This window comes from Ovis canadensis, chromosome 21, assembly GCF_042477335.2.
Source record: "Ovis canadensis isolate MfBH-ARS-UI-01 breed Bighorn chromosome 21, ARS-UI_OviCan_v2, whole genome shotgun sequence".
NCBI lineage: Eukaryota > Metazoa > Chordata > Mammalia > Artiodactyla > Bovidae > Ovis > Ovis canadensis.
Window position 1 is genome coordinate 64,787,619 of NC_091265.1, and position 10,100 is coordinate 64,797,718.

A 10,100-nucleotide genomic window follows, 5' to 3' on the forward strand; every position below is an offset into this window, starting at 1 on the left:
ACCCAGGAGGGGTGCAAACCCGCCGAGCCCTTGTCCCCTGACCTGCTTCGTTAGCGCTTTAAAGCCATCCGGTTGGTGAAACGTTTGACGTGTTTTTCTTATTGTGAAAAGGACCTGTGCTTATGCAGAAAACGCGGGCAATGAGAGAAAGGGAGCCTAAACGCCCCGGCAGCACCCCAGCGCAGGGCAGCCACTGTCCAGGTCGGCGGGTCCTAGGGGGTGCCTCTTCCCTGGCCTTCACCCGGAGTGAGGGCAGTCTGTCTGTCCAGTGTGGTTCCGGGGGCACGAGGTGGGGGGTGCGGGGGGCGCGGGGGGCAAGGCTTCTCTGCGCTCCGGCCCCCGTGGCTGCAGCAGAGATGGGGAGGGTGGGCTTGGGGGGCGACACGGGGCAGCCAGGTGCTCAAGGGCGATGTAGCCCCTCCGGGACACGCACTGGCCCTCTCCTCAGCTCCGTCCACCCGCCGGCAGGCCCTCGAGGCAGCTTCCTGAACTGAGTCAGTCTCATCCAGCGCGAGAGAGGAGCACGCAGTCATTGTCGGAAGTGGGCGGGGCGTCTGTGTGTCAGGAACTAGCGTTTGGGGAGATGAGACAGCAGGAGGGGCCAGGCCCCGGGCGAGGGCCGGCTCCTGCTGGCGCAGTCAGCGCCGCCTCCCAGCTTGGCGCGTCTATGGAAGGAAGTGAGACCAGCCCCCTCCCCATGGCCACAGGGCCTGGTGCCTCCGCCTGCCCCGCCCCCCGCAGGAGGCAAGGGCACCGGCCAGTGGCTGGAGCCGTGACACGGGGTCACGCAGTGACCGGGGGGCAGGAGGGGGCGGCGAGCGGCTTGGTGGGGTCGGGGCGAGATCTCAGGGTGGTCAGGATCCAGGGCCTTCTGCTGGCAGAGGCTGCCGGCTGGTCCTTGCTCAGGCTGGGGTTCTGTCCTCCCACACCGGTCCTCGTGGCTCCAAGGCAGAGCAGTGGCCTCGGGCCCCTGCCAGGGGCAGGCCTGTGCCAGGCGCTGGCCAGTGGGCTCCTCTCTGGGCAGGTGGAGCCGCCTCGAGCAGGCGTTTCGGGACGGGCTGCAGGCCTCCTCGGAGCTGGGCCTTGGCTGCTGGAAGCCTGGCCAGTGCCGGGTTTGGAGAGCTCTGTGGTTCTCACCGCTGCCCACAGCCCACCCGGGGTGAGGGGACCGGTCAGCACCGGCCGTCTGGACCCAGTGCCTAGCAGGGATGTGTGTGTGTGTGTGTAATTGAGGTGAAGCTCTGTGCGTGGGTGTGTAACGGAGGTGAAAATCATCACCCTGTGCCTAGCAGGGTGTGTGTGTGTGTGTGTGTAATTGAGGTGAAACTCTGTGTGTGTAATTGAGGTGAAAGTGTGTGTTTGTGTGTGTGTGTATCAGTTAGGACTGGCCCTCTGGCACCCTGTGCCTAGCAGGGTGTGTGTGTGTGTGTAATTGAGTGTGTGTGTATAATTGAGTGTGTGCACGAGTGTGTAACTGAGGTGAAAGTGTGTGTCTGTGTAATTTAGGTGAAAATCATCACCCAGTGCCTAGCAAGGTGTGTGTGTGTGCGTGCGTGCGTGTGTAATTGAGGTGAGCATCACCAGCTGTGCGGTTAGCCAGCTCAGTGTGCAGCTCACACGTCTGTAACTCTCACAGTCTGCCGCAGCCACGTTTGGTTCTGAAACGTCCTCGTCCTGCCTGGAGCCCACAGGCAGTCGCTCCGCACCCGACCCCCCGCCCCGGGCTCCCGCCCATCCTGGGCATCTCCTGCCCGGAAGGCGGAGCCCAGGCCCCGATCCTGGGCTCGCCCAGGCCGCCGGGCCTACTGACACGCATCCTCTGTCTTTGCAGCTCCAGACTACAAGGCCATCCTGGGCATTAGTGACGAGGCGGTCCGGGTGCGGGCGCTGGATGCTCATCTCAGCACGCGTAGCTACGTGCAGGGCTTTGCCATGTCCCAGGCGGACGTGGATGCCTTCAGGCAGCTCTCCCACGTGGCCTGCTGGTTCTGGCACGTGGCCGCCATCCTGGGTGGCCCCCCCACCGCAGGCCCGCCCTGCGGGCTCCAAGCAAGTGAGTAGCAGAGCAGCTTCTGGCCATGAGACCCTCCTTGCTGGCCGTGGGGGAGCAGCTGGCCTGGGGGCCCTGCCAGCACCCTGAGGGGAGATTAGGACGGAACCCAAGGCATCAGCCCCCGAGGATCACGACCCCGCACTGCTGTGGTGGAGCCGCTGGCCGGGTGCGGCCCGCCTTAACCGTCAGCTCCCTGACCCCGCGTGGACTTGACTTGCTTCTCCTTAAGTTTTCCCCGAGGTCACAGGTATGCACACCCACCATCGGGTCCTGAAGCAGCGTTAGTGGTGTGAACCCTGGGCACCCAGAGCGAAGGCATTTCTGGGCTTTGAGAGGACAGGGGCTCAGAGCTCTTGCTCCCCGCTGGGCCCCAGTTGTGGTGTGCAGGGGGCATCTGGCTTCTGGGTGGTCTCCCCTCCTATGAATCTGTAGATGAATCCATAGTGGCTGGTGCCCTCGAGCAGCTTTCCCCCCAGCCTGGCTTGGGGTGTGCCACCCTAGAGCAGGGGGCAGGGGGGTCCACCTGTGGTCTCGGTGGTCCCTGCTGGGCCGGGCAGACTGCGGGGTCTTTTCTAGATTCTTCAGCTGGGACGATCCCCTGGGGAAGGAAACGGCTACCCACTCCAGCACTCTGGCCTGGAGAATCCCATGGACTGTATGGTCCGTGGGGTCGCAGAGTCGAGTGACCGACTTTCACTTTCACGGGGGACGCTGGGGACCTGCGCTCTGCTGGCCCCCTCTGTAAGGGGTGGGATGGGGTGGGGTGGGCTTTGGTTTCTGGGGTGATCCTGCCGCAGACGCCCCTTCCCCAGTGGAGGCGGTGCTTCTCCCCAGGGCGTGGGCTCCGGGATGGGGTCAGGGTGGGCGGGGCGCAGCCTTGGCGTGGCCGTCTGTCTGGAGCTGCAACCTCCAGCCTGGAGCTTGAGGGAGAGTGACACAGGCGCCCACTGGGAAGGGCGGGTGCGGGTTCCCCAGGGCAGGGAGGCCTTCCTGGTGCCCCGACACGGATGCCTCCAGGAGCCCGCGGGGACCCCGAGCGGCAGGATGCCTGGTGGACTGCGGCTCAGAATCCTCAGGGTCGGTGTCCTCTGCTGAGTCCCTGGGTGCCAGTGGCCGAGCATCTGCCTCGCTGGTGTGTCTGACGACCCCCAGCCTGTCCTGGGCGACCCTGCCCCGGGGCGCGCTCTGCTGCCCCCCACTGCCCCATCCCCCTCCCGAGAGGAGCTTCAGGGCCTGCTCTTCCCCGCAGAGGGCGGCTCACAGCCCCACGGGTCCCCAGGGTGTGACCCTCCAAGCCGCCCCTCTTGCGAGGCTGCGGTGTGTGTGGTGCCTGGGGCACGCAGATGCGGGCGGGCACGTCCCCTTTGTCCCCGCACCCCCGACCCCCTCCCTGCCCGGAGCCTCACTCTCCGGGCCTCGGTGAGCCGGGCGTGCGGGCTGGTGGTGTGCTCGTGGGTCAGGGCTGCGCTTCTGCATGTGCCTGGGCGGGGGTGCTGTTCCCAACCAGCCGGAGGAAGGCTGGGCATGGCTGGGGGGCTGTGCCTGGCGGAGACCATTGGTGCCAGGCGTGGGGCAGTGGGTCCCCAAAGCCTCTGGCGACCCTCCCTTTTCATTAAGCTGGGGCCCTGAGGACACCTCCCAACTCTCCCTTTGGCCAGGGGATTCTGAGTGCCCATCTCTGTGACTGCTTACCAGCTCTTGGGCAGTAGCTGCTCTCCGGCGGTCGCGGAAGTCCAAGTGTGACCCCGTGTGCTGAAGGGTGTCCCTCTGGCCAGGCCCCTGCTTGTGCCCGCTGCTGGGTCCTGTCGCTGCCTCCCCCTCGAATGAGCCTTCAGTCCTGCAAGCCCCGCCTTCACCCCGGCTCAGGGCGCGTGTGTGGGCACCTCCGGCCGGCTCCCCGTCACCCCCCGTGGCAGCAGCGTCTCTTGTGCAGGGACCTGCAGCATCTCGGTCGGGGGAGCGGCAGGCGGCGCCCCAGCGGGTACCGAGGAGCGTCGAGAGTCGCCGGCTGTGTTTCCGGTGAGGCCTGGCCGGCCGCTGACCACAGGAGCCCTTCCGTGTGTCCGCGACTTGGGCCTGGAGTCGGGGGCTGCTGGGTGGCTCTGTCTGTGCCCCCCGCACCCGCTGGTGTGCACGCACACACGCATGCACGCACACACACACACGGCTGCCTCCCACCTTCACCGGTCAGTGCATCCTCTGGGTGGCCCGAAGCCGGGCCCAGGGCTGAGTTCTCCGTGACCCTCGGGGAGCAGCGGGCGGTCCTCTGGTGGCAGGACGGTCGCCTCGCAGACGCAGCAGCGGGGTGTGGGCGGCATTGAGACCAGGAGCCTGGGCCTGCAGCGGTGCAGGGGGCACGCAGGCAGTCCAGCTCGGCCAGGTTAGGCGTGCAGCAGTGCCCCGGGGTGTCGGGAGGGTCACCGGTGCCCCGAGTGGGGGTGGAGGGTGTAAAGACTTGGTGTCTCTCCCGGCGCCTCGGGACACAGCTACCCCCAACCCCACCCACCTCCCAGGCCCTCGTTGCAGTCCATCAGGCCGGCCCTTCGTGCAGTGGGACACTCGGGCTCACAGCCACAGGGCAGGGGAATGGCCAGGAGGAGATGATGGGGGTCAGGGAGGAGGGCGGGGCTTCCCTGGTGACTGTAAGCGGAGGAGGCTGGGCTCCAGGAGCCCCCTCCCCACCCCCGTGATGTGCCCGCAGGCTGTTCCCAAAGGCTCTGGGACCAGGGTAGAGCCCTGGGCTCTGCATCAGGGCCGTGCCCGGAAGCCCCCATGTTCTGGGGGTGGGGAGCCGGCTGCCTGCTGGTGGAGATGAGCCTGGGCTGCAGGCCATGCTACTGACCATCCGCGGCTTCGAGCCAGCGGCTGTTTCTAGACTCTTCCTGGGCCTGGGGGTGGTCCCAATCCCCCAAAGCCTCCAGAGAGGCATCCTCCCGGGAATGGCCGGGCATCAGTCCAGCCACGTGGCCTGCCTGTGCATCTTTGGCCGCGCGGGTTCCCCGTGCTTGGAGCCAGGGGGAGAGGCGGATGTGGCGAGCCGTCTCTGGCCCAACAGGAAGGGGTTGTGGGATGCGCTGCCACTCAGATGTGAGCAAGCAGAGCGGGGGTTGGGGGCAGAGGCGCTGGATCAGGCCACACCGTCAGAGCCCCATGGTATCACTTCGTCCCGCACTGACCCAGCTGTGCTCTCCCCCCAGCAGGCAGAGGGCAGTGAGCACAGCTCGCGTAGTCTCCTCCAGCGGGGTCCGAGCCGTGCAAGCTCCGCCTGTACAAAAGCCTGGCCCAGAGGAAGGTAGGGGGCCGCCGGGGGCGGGGTGGCTCTGGAGGACCCCTCGGCTGGCGGGGGAGCGTCCTCCGCAGGGCTGTGTTCGGGACCGCGCGTGCACACCCGTGTGGCACACCTCCCGGGGCTGCCCTCAGCTTCCTGGCTCTGGGTGTGCGCAGGGCCAGGAGTCTGCATGCCCTCCGGGGACACGTGGTGGCACCTGCGGTCACAGTGCCAGCCGAGTGGGGCCCGTGGCTGTCGGGAGCCCGGCAGGCGTGAAGGCGAAGGCAGGTTGGCCCTGGACTGGCCAGGGCTCGCTCAGCAGGATCAGAGGCTCCAGGGGTTTTGCCCAGGGCTGACTGATTTCCCTGGGCCAGCACCCTGAGCAGACGGGCAGCCTGGTCCCCCTCGTGGACTGGTTGGGAACAGCAGGCCCTGAACTGACCTGAGACCTTGGGCAGCCGGCTGGAGGCCTCACGCCCTAGGCCGCGGGACCCTCCAGGAGTGTGGGCCCCCGGCAGCTGGGAAAGGAAAGCTCACGTTGTTCTGGGAGCAAGTGCTGGACAGTCAGCGCGCTCGGCTCTGGCCTGGCTCACAGCAGGTCCCTGAGGAACGGAGGCTGCTCTCGTTAAAGCAGCAGAATGGGGGCGCCCGTCTCCTTGACCCCCGGCCTGTGTCCGTGAGTGGAGTCCCAGGGAGGAGGGGGCCTGCTCCCCGGGCCCCTGGGTCGTGGAGCTCAGGGTCGCGGGTCCAGTGCGGCGCCCCAGCCCCAGCCCGGACCGCGGCTTGCTTCAAGCTACGCGGTCCTGTGAACGTGCGCGAGCCGCTCGTGGCCGGCAGTGGTCCTGCGCCCCTCGTGACGGTCATTCCCTCCTTTCCATCCAAGGACGTGTTTGTGCCGCAAGACGGAAGGAGGGTGACATGGTACTGCTGCGGGCCCACCGTCTACGACGCCTCGCACATGGGGCACGCCAGGTGGGACCCACCCCTGCCGAGCGGAGGCGCGGCACCCAGTGTTCAGAATGGAAGCTTCTCATTCCGCTGATGCTCTATGGGGAAAAGCTAGCGTCCAGGCAACCAAGCAGAAGTAGTCCCCGCAGCCCCGACGCGGCCCTCTGGACTCTGAGCAGACGCTCTCCTTCCTGCGCCTGAGAGCCCTCCCCACCCGCTGCCCTGGGGCCGGCCCAGGCTGGGGCCGTGGGGCGAGGCGGGCCCCTCTCCAGGGCTGTGTGCGGTGCTGCAGGTGGAAAGGCGGGCCCCCCTCCCGCTGTGCGTGCTGTGCCCGTGGAAAGGCGGGCCCCACTCCCGCAGTGCGTGCTGTGCCTGTGGAAAGGCGGGCCCCTCTCCCGCACCGCGCGTGCTGTGCGGGTGGAAAGGCCTGTCTCCTGTCGCTGCAGGTCCTACATCTCCTTCGATATCCTGAGAAGAGTGCTGAGGGATTACTTCAAATTCGACGTCTTCTGCTGCATGAACATCACGGACATTGACGACAAGGTAAAGGGTGTTCTTAGGATTAATTTTAAATACAGAGGATGGCACGGGGGAAGAAACGGTGAGTTAGTAAACCCACGTTGGCTCAGCCAGCTCGGCTTGGTGCACGCTGTTTGAACCCCCGCCCGGCGCCCCCCGCTGGACTTGTATTGCGGTGTATGCGGATGACGCTTTGTGTTCACCTGCTTTGATGCTGTTGAAAACCCGGGTACATGTGAGCAACCCCCGGGGCGGGGGTGGGGGAGGGTGGGCTCGTGCTGACCCCGCTCAGAAGGGCGAGGGGGAGCCGCGTTCTCGGATGCCGCCTGTAGCAGCCGGGCCCACCCGCCGCTCTTGGCTCAGGGTCGCCCTCTGCGCGGGCACTGGGCACCGCCCAGCTGACCCCGCTTCCCTCCTCTGCGCCCAGATCATCAGGAGGGCCCGGCAGAACTACCTGTTCGAGCGGTACCGGGAGACGCAGCCCCAGGCAGCGCAGCTGCTGGAGGACGTGCGAGCCGCCCTGCAGGTGGGTCACTGCCGCTCCGGGTCCCCATGTCCCCCCGTCCACCCCGTCCCCAGCACAGGGGCCGTCGTCAGCGGGCTCCGTGACACGCAGGGTGACGAGGTCTCCGTCATGGAGCTCCCCCGGGCCGTGGGGAAAACCACCAGCAGAGACACCCGAGGCGGGGAGGTGGGTGGGGGGGAGGGTGACCACTCCCGCCAGTTACGGGAGACGCCCAGCGCCGTTCACCGTGGTCAGCGCTGACCTGGGAACCTTCCCCATGGAGTCACAACCGAATCAAAGGCCTGTGACCAAGAGGCGAACCTACCAGGCTTCTTAAGTGGGTGGTCCTGGAGGTTTTCATAAATTAGTTCTCTCCAGTCTAACATTTTGTTTTGAAAAAACAGTATTACAGATTGTGGTTATTTTGAGGTCAGATAAGGCAAGTTCTTTTTCTTTAGTAATTAGAGTAATTATGCTTATGATGTATTATCTCCGCCAGAAAAAATAGATATAAAATTAGAGCTTAGCAGTCATCCTCTAGGCTGAGCGGTGGGGCCTCCGTGATGGAGGCTTCGTGGGGGACACTTCTGTCCCGGGCACGTCCTTAGGGCAGCTGCCTCAGTCCAGGGTCACGTCAGAGGGACGGGCCCGGCGACCTTAGCGCCACCTGCCTCTTGGGGACATGCGGGATGACGCCCTGGGGACACAGACCGCCGGAGGCCGCGAGCGGAGGGCAGGACTGGCCTCTTCCGCGTGGAGCCCGCAGCGAGAGCGGGGCTCTGCTGAGCGGGGCTAACGGCGTGGCCTCTCCTCACACCACAGCCGTTCTCCACGAAGCTGCAGGAGACTGCGGACCCAGACAAGAGGCAGATGCTGGATCGCCTGCAGCGCGCGGTGGCGCAGGCCGTGCAGCCGCTGGAGGCCGCGCTGCGGGCCGGGCAGGCCGGGCAGGAGCTGGACGGCCGCGTGCAGGTGAGGCTGAGGTGCGTCCCGTCAAGGTGGCGCCCTCGGCAGGCGCGGGGGCCCGGCTTCCCAGGGTTATTCCACTGCTTGTAGCAGCGCCGCCTGGGGAAGCCGAGCGGAGACGCCGCGGGTCCCCCTTGGGCGTGAGCGTGGTCTGCTGCCCCGTCCCCTGCCGCACACCCCATCCTGAGCTGCGCACCCCGTCCTCCTCCGCGCACCCCGTCCTCCTCTGTGCACCCCGTCCCCCTCCGTGCACCCCGTGCTCCGCCGAGCGCCCCGTCCCCCTCCACGCACCCGGTCCCCCTCCACGCACCCGGTCCCCCTCCACGCACCCCGTCCCCCTCCGCGCGCCCCGTCCCTCTCTGCGCACCCCGTCCCGCGCCGCGCACCCCGTCCCCCGCCGCGAACCACGTCCCCCGCCGCGCACCCCGTCCCCCTCTCGCATCCCTTCCTCCGCTGTCCCCGCCCTCTCCGGCCTGAGCGCCCCCGGGCCCCCCTGGCTCTTCTCCTCGACACCGGCGCCCCCTGCTGGCCGCTCACGGAAGGTGCAGAGGACCAGGTCGGGGAAGGTGCAGTCACGTGGGGGGCAGGCCTGCAGGGCCTCCTCTCCTGGGTGTGCGAGTCCCGAGCTTGGTGAGGGGTCGGGGGCACTGGGTCGTGGGGACGAGGCTTTCCCGCGCCTGCATCTGAGACCACACACAGGATCAGGGATGCCTCAGGCCGGCCAAAAGCTGGTTACATTTCTCTTTCCAACAGCGATGCTGGGAGTTTTCATGGGCGATTCCAGTAACGTCCTTCTTACTAAAATTGTACAGTACGCATACATGCCGTTTCCCAGCGTAGCCGTTTTTAAGCCCATTCATGTCGTGGGAACACCACCACTGCTCATCTCCAGAAATGGTTTTCATTTTCCTGAACTGACACGCTGACTCCCGGAAACGCTCACCCACCCCCTGCCCCTGGCCCCACAGTGCTGCTTTCCACCCCCGTGGATCCGGCTGCTCTCGGGACCTCACAGACGTGGGATCATTCGGGATTCCTCCTCTAGTGGCTGGATTACTTCACATAGCAAACTGTCCTCAAGGTCCATCCAGGTTGTAGCCCACGTCAGAGGGTCCTTTCTTCTTGGGACTGAGTGATATTCCATCCTGTGGGCTGGACCATGTTCTGTGTATCCCTTCATCTCTGATGAACGTGGTTTTTGCCTTTGTTGTGACCTTTGCTGCTGCAAACACGGTGTGAAGATCCTGGCTCCTTGTTCTTTTGTGTGTTTCCCCAGAAGCGGCTCATAGGGAGACTCAACCCAGTATTCTGAGGAACCGCTGTGTTAGCTCGCAGTAGTCAGTGTTCCTTCCTGACTTTGCAGGACATTTGGTCCACGCCAAGAGGTCCTGGAAGTTTGGTTCCCTGATAGGTCACTTGGTAAAGAATCCGCCTGCAATGCGGGAGACCTGCGTTCGATCCCTGGGTTGGGAAGATCCCCTGGAGAAGGGAAAGGCTCCCCACTCCAGTATTCTGGCCTGGAGAATCCCATGGACTGTACAGTGCTCGGGGTCGCAAAGAGTTGGACAAAGCGACCTACGCTTTCACTTTCACACGCCCATGGCCATACTTGGTCCGTGCCGAATGGTTCTAGGTACAGCCGCTCTTTGGAGCCTTTTGGTGTGGACTGGATGCCTTACCTGTGACTGCGCCCTCCTCCTCGCGTGTTCCCGGTGTCCCGTTGGTGTGCCTGTACAGCAGCCTGTGGTGCGGCCAGGCTCGTCCCCGCGTGGCAGATGTAGACTGCCGGGTGGTGGCTCCCGCGGGGTGAAACTGCGTTTCTCTCGCCTCTCGTGGGACTG

At 65.6% G+C, this 10,100-nt stretch overlaps 2 protein-coding genes across 3 annotated transcripts; both read left to right on the plus strand.

Annotated features, from left to right (window-relative positions):
• The first annotated feature begins 599 nt into the window (after positions 1-599).
• LOC138426822 (cysteine--tRNA ligase, cytoplasmic-like) lies at positions 600-6,289 on the plus strand. 2 transcript variants are annotated; one of them, XM_069565724.1, is made up of 4 exons: positions 600-677; positions 1,832-2,053; positions 5,251-5,345; positions 6,205-6,289. In XM_069565724.1, the coding sequence occupies exons 1-3, from the start codon at positions 668-670 to the stop codon at positions 5,265-5,267; spliced, it is 249 nt and encodes an 82-aa protein (XP_069421825.1). In that variant the 5' UTR covers positions 600-667; the 3' UTR covers positions 5,268-5,345; positions 6,205-6,289. The 2 variants fall into 2 exon arrangements, with proteins under 2 accessions (XP_069421825.1, XP_069421826.1); XM_069565725.1 differs by lacking the exon at positions 6,205-6,289 and adding an exon at positions 3,987-4,433 and having other exon boundaries at positions 606-677; positions 1,832-2,300.
• On the plus strand, positions 5,512-9,506 carry LOC138426683 (uncharacterized). Its single transcript, XM_069565381.1, has 6 exons — positions 5,512-5,605; positions 5,804-6,293; positions 6,716-6,812; positions 7,216-7,314; positions 8,116-8,265; positions 9,228-9,506. Exons 1-6 carry the CDS (start codon positions 5,512-5,514, stop codon positions 9,393-9,395), a joined length of 1,098 nt encoding a protein of 365 aa, XP_069421482.1. The 3' UTR covers positions 9,396-9,506.
• The last annotated feature ends 594 nt before the right edge of the window (positions 9,507-10,100 follow it).